Consider the following 10,504-nt stretch of genomic DNA (forward strand, 5'->3'; position numbering starts at 1 on the left):
CGGAGGGAGGGGAGCCCCTGCCGCCGCAGCTGGGCGGCCCTCGGCCCCGCGCCCGGGCGCCCACGCGTGACGTGCCGGACGGGCGTGGGGGAAGGTGACAGCTTCTGGCAGGGGAGCGGGCGCCTGGGAGCAGCTTTGGTTTTCCGAGCCTCAAAAGGCCTGAAAAGCACAGATGCCTCCGAAGAAATGTAAAGCTAATTCTAAACAACCAGCAGCTTGACTTTTTTTTTTTTTTAAAAAACAAAAATATAGTAACAATTCTTGGATCAGAAATCACGGTTGATGCTTTCATGTTTGCTGTATTTTCCATAGCACTGCAAAAGTAACCAGGCTTTTTGTGTTCTCTGTAGAGCCACTCTCTAATCCCAGGATGCACCTTATGAAAGCAAGCAGTGGAAAAGAAGGACCGTTCATGCAGTATAAACAACTGGGAACATGACTCCACTTGCATCAGTGCAAGATATACATACACTGTATCATAATATATCTCTCACTGTAGCAGAAGTAGTACTGTCCAGGTTTTTACCTGTGTCCCCTTTCTGTGTTGTAAAGGGTGCCTTAAAGGTCCTCAGACAGCTTGACTGGGCTTTTGTAATTAGTGCCTAAACATTTGTTAAGCAGAAATGAAAATATGTACTGTTTGAATAAAATCAACTGAAAGGACAAACTAGAGTGGCTGAGAATAAAATGCAGCTCTTATGTAGACTAAAGTTGGAACTCATACCCTTTCCCTCAATAGATGACATTTACCCAGCTGTTTTACTTTCAGAAAGTTAATCATGAGGGTTTGGTGCTGTTTGTTTTCTGTTACACCTTTATACCACAGCATGCATGAGATTCTAGTTTCAGCAGTTACTGTGCCTTCTGAAACATGCCCATGTTTAACAGCAGTAGCAGCCTGATGTCCTCACATGTTGGTTCAAATAAAACTTTGCTGTAAACAGTGAAGAGGCAAGCTTACAGGAACAGCCTTCTTGAGTAGCTTGCAGGTTACATGTAAAGTACCCTCTTCCATCTACCTTCCAGGGATAACTAATCAGACAGTAATAGGTAAGTGATAGGTTTCAGCTTCCACCTGTCCCATCAAAATTTCCTCTTATCTCACTATAGGTAGACTTACAAACCATGTTAAATCAAGTAGTGTCTTGCATTCTTAGGAGAGGTAAAAGGAAGCTAAGTATAAGGAGAGACTTTTTACCAGATGAGGCTTTGGGGAAGAGAATTTTCAACTGTAGGTGAAGGGGGTTCAGTTTTCTCAAGTATTCTTCCCTTGTGAATACTAGTTTCTAATTCTGAGAAGTACAATTTATGGTTGTTGGTTTTGTTTCAGGAATAATTATAATAAAACAGCTAGATTGCACAGACTTTGAGGTGTAGAGTGTTTCAGTGTCTTTAACACAAATGAAAACCAGCTACTATCAGGATAAATAGAATTTATGATGCAGAAGTGGGCATATGCTCTCTCCCTTTATTTTTCTTTCACTGCTAAAGACACTTTCCATTGACAGTGGCTTTCTTTACATATCAGACCTATGCTTTAAGAACAGAGATGCCTTTCTGTGCTACTATTTACGATCTTGGCTGCTGGTACCAACAAAAGTGATCGGTTTCAGAGTTCTGCACCATGAGTCAAGAAAAGCACCCAACTGTGATTTCATTTTCACAAACAGAAAAACGATGTTTCCAGTTTTTCAAATTAAGCTATTAAAGAGGCAAGTTCACACACAGCACTTTTTTTTTCCCCTCCTCTAACATGATTTCACTAGGAAAAACTCAAGGGAACAATCTATTAGGAAAGCACTGTAATGCTCCTCCTTTTCTCTTGGTAAGGAAGACATGTGAGACTAAGTCTTAATAGCCTTTAGAAAGTTAGGAAATTTCAAGGTATCTTTTAGTAATTTAGTTTTCTCCTTCAGCCAGATCTGACACACAAGGTTTTACTTATCACAGGAAACTTAAAGCTAATGAAGTGCAGGCTTGTGAGGCATCAGGCTGAAGCTATTTTGTGTCCTCCTGGATCACATGAATATATACATCAAGGCAAATTTCACTTATCCCTAACAGAGCAAAGGTAGTAAGGTACAAAGACAGCTTATGTAACTAATCAATCAGTTGTCACCAAGTCTGTGGGATTATGGTATTAAATATTAATTTCATAGGTATTTAGAAAACTAAACAGATTTAAAAGCAAAAAAGCAGCTAAACAGCTTTATAAACAGATACTTCAGAACATGAATTTTACTCTTCAGAAGAGATAACTGAACCACCATCTCTGCAGAACTTTCAACCATTAGGAGCAGTATTATCTGTCACCGTTTAAAAATGTCGTTCTGGAAAGCCAACTTTTTCCTAAAAAAACCTGTGTAATGCAGAAAGAACAGACGACAAAGATATTTTAAATTTTTATCTGATAGTTTTAACAAGCAGAACTTTGCATGAAAATAATTCTAAAGACTGAAAAATATATTAATTACAAGACTTGTTAATGTCTTTACTGTTACAAAAATTGTCTAGGCTCTTATATAAATCTATAGCCAGAAGGGGACATTTGTAAAAAAATAAATAGGCACCCTAGGTAAGTTAAAACAAGTTATCACATATTAGTTAGCATATATTACGTACATACATACATGGAGTGCAGAGTCAAATATAAAAACAAAGGTGCCTCGATTAGCTGTCTATTTACTATAATTAAATACCTGGTAAACATGGGCCACATAGAAAGTTGTCTGGTAAGATTGTTTGAAGCAAAGCAAGAAGACTGAAGTACACCTAAATTACTGCAGGTACTTTAAAAATAAGTTTACCAGTTGTGCTTACTGGAAGCCAAATTCATTGGTATCAGTAATAGGCATTCATATTGCTCATTGTACAGAAGTATGAACATTGCTATGGATGTTTAAAAAAGTGTTTTAACATCATTCACAGTTGTTGCTGTGCTATTCATACACAAAAATACTGTCATTTCAAATACAAGATTTTTGCAAAACATTTTACAAATTATACATTATTTACAAATTCCAATAATCTTTGTTTTTACACAAGTATTAGAAGACAGTTAACTGAGTATATAATGTAACATTGCTAGATAAACTAGAAAAGTTTAATTTACAAGCTCTCAAATCTCTCTCAAAAATATTACAGTAAGTTCCTACATTTTCATGGTTTTCTGTATTCAACCGATTTTCTTACAAAAGGATTATTTTTTTCAGTTGCTGTTTACCAGCAGCCACACCTAAACATGCATAATTATTTGCACTACAAATTCTAAAATTCTTTTTTCCAAGTGCTACAACAAATTTTGATCAACAAGGCAGAAAGAAGATTAATCTGAGATACCTGGTTTGTTGCATATATCATGTTCCAGTTCTACTGTAAGCTACATGTAGTTTAAAAAAAAAAAACTGACCTTGACACAGAATAACCAAAACTACTGTTTAAATGTATACCTTGGATAATAGTGCTAAACAATTGCCAACATTTGGTTGCAGCGCTAAAACTCACATAAAAAAAGCCTTTCTGACTAACAGTGCAAGTATAAGCAAGAGTGTTTATTATGCATATTTAACCTTCTTGCATTATTTTCATAACTAAAAGGCATTGATGTTCATATGTGATCGGCAGCACTCCCAAGTTACCACTAACACGAATAATGGCAAAAACTTAACCTTTTCAGATTGCGTGAGGCTTCACTGACATTAATTCTAAATTATACATTGTTCACTGTTATAAGACGGAAACAGAACTCTAAGCCCCTGCCTCTGACACCACAAGACACTGTGGGTGACTTCAAACACTCATGGCTGCAACAAAGGCAAAATCCCATTTGCCTTTTCCTCCCCAGCCCTCATTGGGCCATAATTCTATGCACTGATTTAACTAACCAAAAAGCCAATCAAATCCTCCTCTTTGTTACCAAAAGACATGGTAAATGCAAGAGCTGCCAAAACTACAGGGCAGACTGCTAGAGCAGAGAAAGAGAGGAACCTCTTCTCACGCCCCCTCAGCCATCTTGGTCCAAATGGCTGCAGGCTCAGCCAGCATGATCTGCTAATGTGGAACGTTATCCATGTCTAGAACTGCTTCAAACAGGAAAAAAAGTCATCAGTAAAATCAAGTGTCTGATCCCCATTAAACATTGCTCAAAATGTCAAGCTGAAAAAAGGAAGTTCAATAAATAGCAGCATTGGCTTTGCATGCAATTGCAGAATAAATCAGAACTGAACATAAGTAGTAAATACAACTAAACCTTTACAAAATTAACCTGTCATAGTTGCATGATAACTCTGTATTTTAAAATTAGCACACTATTCTGCTCTATCAGTTTGTAGCTTATATGGTTAGATTTAATTTTAATAAGTATATAGCTTATAGGGTGAACAAATCTGATGTGTTTTTAAATGCACACTAATGTAGAGCAGGTATATTAATAGGACAATCTATTATTGCAGTTTACTTGAATTCCCTTTTAAAATCTCATTTAACACTTGCAAACCAGAACCGTTTTTAAAGATTATTATTAAGGCTTTTCAAATAAAAAAGTTAGAAATTCTCTGGGTAAACTTGCATTAAAGACACTTGAAGGTTTGTGAAAGCACAGACTCAGAGAAATCTGTTGAAAAAAAACATGTCACCTCCTGCTACCCATCACAACAAATACTGCTCTATTATAACTACATTTACTGCACTATATATGATAATATGTTTATCTCTTTTGTTAGTCTAAGTATGTAGTGACCACAGTCTGAAGGAACACTTTTTAAACTGCATCTGATTAAATCTTCTTACAAAATTAGTAACATCTAGTTGATCCCCCTGCTGTAAAATGCATACACCCAAAGGGACCATTTTTAATATAAACTGTAGAAGACAAGTAACAGAGGTAAGCATTAAGGCAACTAGAGTAACAAATCGAAGAACCAGAAGTTTAGCACCTCTTCTCCTCTGTTCAAGGCCTTCTGTTGCATATTCATTTAAACAGTTGTAACTCCTAAGCAAAGTACAGTCAACTGGGTACCTAGTTATCACACACACATATCCAAGGTTTGGGCCCATGAAATGCTGAAGTCAGAAATAGGTTGGTTGGTTTATTTTTTAAATAATCTATCTACTGCAGTGTATGCCTTCTATGTTTGCTTTGTACCTTTGCTCAGACGTGGGATGTCTGGACTCAACAGTAGCATGGTATGTAGCATTCAGTTCTACTCCAGCTGATGGAGGATGCTTTTCTCTGTGAAAGCTTCCACTATCTGTAAAATACAGCTTGGGTCTCTGATGATATTTCATCCTGTATGTATCAGTCATACAACTATCTACTGAAAAATATGTTGTTAGGGACACACCATCATTTCCATCGACATAGCCAGCACTTGGTCCCATATGACGAGATCCTTTCTTTAGTAAGTTTTCTGACACAGTCCAAAAGTCATTAACTGATAAGCAAGGTGGAGAATCTGGTTTATGAACAAACAGTTCATTCCCTTGAAAGGGCTCTTTAAACCTTTGTTCATTTGTAAATAAACTTACTTCTGCAGCAGATTTTAATGGTGTACCTGTTTGCCTTATAAGATTATTTTGCAACGCTTCTGTCGATTTTACATCAGCTGTCGAGTTATTTTCTGATCCTGGCAAAGTATTCAGAGCATATTTCTTTGGGGGTAAAGGGGGAGGAAGATTCTGGTACACTGCTTCAGGCACCCAAAGAGCATCCGCCCTTCGGAGTGGGTGCCCAGCAAGCTCACCAGGAGGGTGAAGCACCGTGGGCCTTTCTGATGGGTTCTGTGGCACACAAGGTGACCACCCCACCTTGGGACCAAACGTTCTTGCGTGATGAGACTGGGGCTGGGCAAAGGAGTGAAAGTCATTATTGATCGGCTTCCTTCCACAGACATTTTCTGTATAGGGGTGGGATACACCGTCAGCGCAATATATTGACACATTCATCTTCTCATACTTCTCTGGTTGAAGCCACTCTGAAGAATTCTGGTCGCTTGCCTTGTTCCTACTTTCTGACTTAACAATATCTTTAAGAACTGGCTGTAGAGCTGATGATGGGAAAATTTTCCTATTGGTCTCAGCCATTTCAGCTCTAAAATACAAAAACACAGAGGACTTAAGTATCCATAAAAACAAGAAAAAGCCCAAATAACCCAAGGATTTTTTTCAATGACAGCCTTGGTAACACTGTTTAAATATTCAAACTGATTAGAGCTTAACATAAATCCACTTGATAAAAAGTGGTATTAAATCACACTCAAGGTTTCATTCACTTGAAATGTAAAGTGCCCCAAACAATCTCTTGCAGAGATTTAATATCTGTAAGGTAAGATAAACTCCTTCAATATTCAGGACTATATCAAACATGACTTCTGCTCTCTTCTACGCATCCCTGTGACTCAGTCTAATACATATACTTCTCAAATATTAGATGTTACTTTTGAGTGCTAAACTTGTTATTTAAAAGATTCTTGACATTTAGGAGGTACTGAGCACTTACAGTTCAAGTTAGAAACAACGCTATATAGCAGCAGCTTCTAAACAGAAGTTACCTCTTCCTCACCTTCCAGCCAAACTTTTCAAAACTTTATGGGGTTATAACGCTAACCATGAACTGGTTGACCACTGTCTGTTGTATACAAATTCAGAACAGAAAACTATTAGAACCCATTGTTTTAAACCATCTTACCAGATCAGTGTAAGATATTTGGTTCCACTGGCAGTATCAAAATTAAAATCACTGCCTGTTGTAGTATAGAAATTCAAAACAGAAAAATATTAAAACCCTTTACTCTGGTAAGCTGGTTTAAAACAAGGCAGCAGTTACCTGCTTAAAGACAGAGAGCATTTTAGCCCTATCAATTATGTAAAATGCAAAAGGCATTGTCTGTGGAAAATATTCAATACTTTAAATTTTGCATGATTAATATTGATCACTATCACATAACAGAATTCAGTAATTCTCAAACAACTACATAGTAAATTAATGCCAGTATTAAGTACCTCTTTACTGGAAGACTGGGCACCTGCAAATGTAATTCTGTTGGGAAATTAACATGAGGTCTGTAGTTAACTTCTGAATTGATCTGGTCTTTCCTGAAATCTGGGGGGTAGAAAAAAAATATTTCAAAATAAGCAGAAATACAATCCAAGTCCTTCTTTGTAATTCCTCAGAGATAACAAAACCAAACACAACACAACAGGACAATTAATTCTTTTCAAGATTTGACATTGATTAAAATAACCATTTTTAAGTTAATCTGTCACAGAACATCAGATCTTATATTCATCCAAAAAATAATCTGTAAGAAATACGTAATTACCACAATTTTGAAGTCCTACAGACATGTTTTCAATATAATCTTTTCATCTAATTAAAAGCACATTTTCAAAAGCATGTTTATTCAAACATCCAAAGTCATTTAAATTCCAAAATAAGAACTGTTTATGATTTTTGAAATGTCACATCATGTACTAATAGTTAAATGAAATGAATACTGCAGGGATTGGGGGGTGGTTTTGGGTTTTGTTATTGTTTGTGGGTTGTTTGGCATGGGTTGTTTTTTGTTGGTGTTTTGTTTTGGGGTTTTTTGTTGTTTTGGGGTTTTTGTTGGTTTTTTTCCAAGAAATGCATTATGCATTCTTTGAAACAGATTTAAAAACTTACAGCAAACTGTACAGTTTGTAGACATGCTGAGCAGAGTGAGAGCACTCTCAGTCATGTGCCCGAAACACACAACATGAGAGCGCCTGGGCGAGCACTAATACCCTCACAGTCTAGAATTCCTTTTCACATACAAAGGCAAAGACTCATTCTCTAAATAAACACACCATTTCTGAACAACGCAGCTCCTAGTTAACAGTAAATAAAGGAAGCATTGAAGAATCCGTGTCATCAACACCACACAGATTAAAATGCTCTCTTGGTAAGTGACAAGCAGCAGTATATTTCTTTAGAGATAGATATTAACAGTATATTTGTTTAGAGATAGATATTAGTAGTCTCACTTAATGCAATGACTGGCCCCTTATAAACAGTCACCTGCTCTGAAGCCAAAGTCAGTCTTATTTTATGTACATATAGACTAGATTCATATAACTACTATACTTATTTCAGAAAAACAGGAATTAAAATATGGCAGCATACATTGCCTGATTTCTAGTAGAATGATCTCATGTTCAATAGACAGTAACTTTGAAAATTTCTAATGGGATAACATAGGCCATTCCATAGTTTCTTCAACAAAAGCTACAAATTTTCTATCTATTCTTAAACAATGTAATCTTACCAAGGTAATTTTTTTTAAAACTTGTTATTTCCACAACTTTAAATAAAGTCTTGGAATTTTTGACTCGTGAACATGAGAGTCAAAAACCCAACAACAGAAAAGAACTAAAGTAAAAACTCTGGGTGATGCTGTTGGTTGCCAATTGTTTTGAGGATATCTACCCTATCTTTAATTGATGAAAGACTGAAGACACCAAATCTGACAAAGGACACAGGTTGTAGAGGCTATAACGGCATACAGTACAAGAGACAAAGCCCCCATATGGCTTTCCTTTGAGACTCGAAATGAAAAAAATTAACAAAAAATTCTTCCTATTCTGGCATGGTAATATCACAACCCGAGAAAGAATACTTAGGGAAAAATAATGTTATTGAATGATCCCCATGTGACACTGGCAAGGGACAAGTAATTAACCTGAAAGTTCAATACTGCTCCAGTGGGGCATGGCATCAGAGCTAACACTGAGGTAATATTTCAAGAGAAAACATCTCATTCTGCTACAGATTTTAATGAACCATAAATCACTTTACTGAAAAATAAGCACAGACTCTGATATATTATTTCCTGTAAACATTTCCAATTCAGTATTTAAACTCAGTCCAAATGTCTGGATACCTAGGAATCGATAAATTAAATAATTTGATAGATTAACAGTGTCTGAAGCTAGTGATTTTAACTTTTGGACTTTGAATATATCAAACAAGAGCACATCTGCTTAAAGAAAAAAAAAAAAATCACAAATAAGTGGCCCATGCAACTGCTTTTCCCCAAACTGCCTGATGTGAAGATTACAAATCTTTTTTTTTTTTTTTTTTTTTTTTTTTTTTTTACAAGTCAGTCAGGAGGCGGCAGCAAAAGTTAATAAACTCTGTCCTTGGAGAGACCGTGATACACATTCAGCCAAAGCCACTCAGCCATACCAGGTGGTTTGTGCCTTCACAATTCCAGCTAACTTAAAAATAGATGTGTTATTTTCTCTTCTGCTGACAGGATCTCCATGCATGGTTAAAACCAGACGCAGACTCGATTGGGAATTTTGGCTCTATGTTGTTTGCAAACCTAAATATGGGACACACAATCACTGCTCAGCTGGAGACTCACATCCTTATCAATGGGTCATAAAAAGCTTACCAATAAATTAAATGTAACTATTTTCTGACACACAAACCAGTCTGCTTTTAAGATTTATGAACATCTATTTTCACACCTGAATAGCCAATCTAATCTAGGTTTTCAAAAGATTAACAGCCATTCTATAGCCAACAGCTAGGACAGACAAGTCCTCTAACATCTCTGCTTACACATACAGAACATTTAGAAAAATGGGGGGGCAGGTGAAGAGAAAAAAACAACAAAACAAAATGCCCACATTAAATTCAATTTCTTTCTAATGTGTTTTAGTTGCACACTTCCTCTACTTTTGATTACCTGATTTGTATTTTTTTTTAATTGCCAATAAAAAGCCAAGCTGTAATACTTTTTGTAGTAAGTACTGTGGCAGATGCCCCTCTCAGTACCCAGACATTTTTCCATATTCAGTTGAAACAACAGATAAACTCACTGGAAGCTTTGGAAATGCGGAATGACAACATAGTCCCAGTGAAGAAAGTAAACATATAATAACTTGTCCACAATAGAATGTAATTTTAAAGAAAACAGTGCCCATTTTCAGAAAAAAATCCTTATATTTGAGAAACTGTCCTTTTGGAACAACATTCAGTTGCAAAAGATTTCTTATACATTCGTTAGTGGATTTTTTTCCCATGTCTTACACATCTGTATAAAATGAAGTTCTGCTGCCTTTTTTTTGGGGGGGGGGGAAAGAAGAAACATTGCACAAATGTTTTAAGAAGTTATCATGTTTCCTTGGCACACAAAAAAATCAAAGTGAAACCTTAATGTGGTTAATGGGCTTGTTTGGTACCTTGTTGGCCACTGTTTCCCATGGAAGTCATTTCCTGGGTCTCAAACAGTGGGAATACATTTCATCAATGTTAATCATAATTTAAGGCAGCAAGCAGGAAATTATTTAAATAGTCTATTATACTGGTGCTTTACTGATTGCATTTTTTGTTTTGTTTTGGTTTGGTTTTTTCCCCTGAAGAATTCTAAACAGTTGCTATCATTTCATGCCAAGAGAATAAATTACGTCAGGCATGTTTTTCACAGTTAGAAAACTTGGTACGTTTATTCAGGTTTTCCTTTTTTTTTTTTTTTTT

General features: G+C 36.2%; 1 protein-coding gene across 2 annotated transcripts in view; it reads right to left on the reverse strand.

The window, feature by feature from the left end:
* Positions 1-2,389: 2,389 nt before the first annotated feature.
* The window catches only part of USP53 (ubiquitin specific peptidase 53), a 29,767-nt gene continuing 21,652 nt past the window's right edge, over positions 2,390-10,504 (reverse strand). For both annotated transcript variants that reach the window (XM_026848008.1, XM_026848009.1), the window contains 2 exons: positions 7,000-7,099; positions 2,390-6,088 (listed from right to left, as the gene is read on the reverse strand). In XM_026848008.1, the coding sequence (XP_026703809.1) occupies positions 5,104-6,088; positions 7,000-7,099 (1,085 nt within the window). In that variant the 3' untranslated portion in view covers positions 2,390-5,103. The remainder of the gene's footprint in view (positions 6,089-6,999; positions 7,100-10,504) is intronic.

This window comes from Athene cunicularia (genome assembly GCF_003259725.1).
Source record: "Athene cunicularia isolate RWA chromosome 4 unlocalized genomic scaffold, athCun1 chr4_part2, whole genome shotgun sequence".
In the NCBI taxonomy this organism is placed as follows: Eukaryota; Metazoa; Chordata; class Aves; order Strigiformes; family Strigidae; genus Athene; species Athene cunicularia.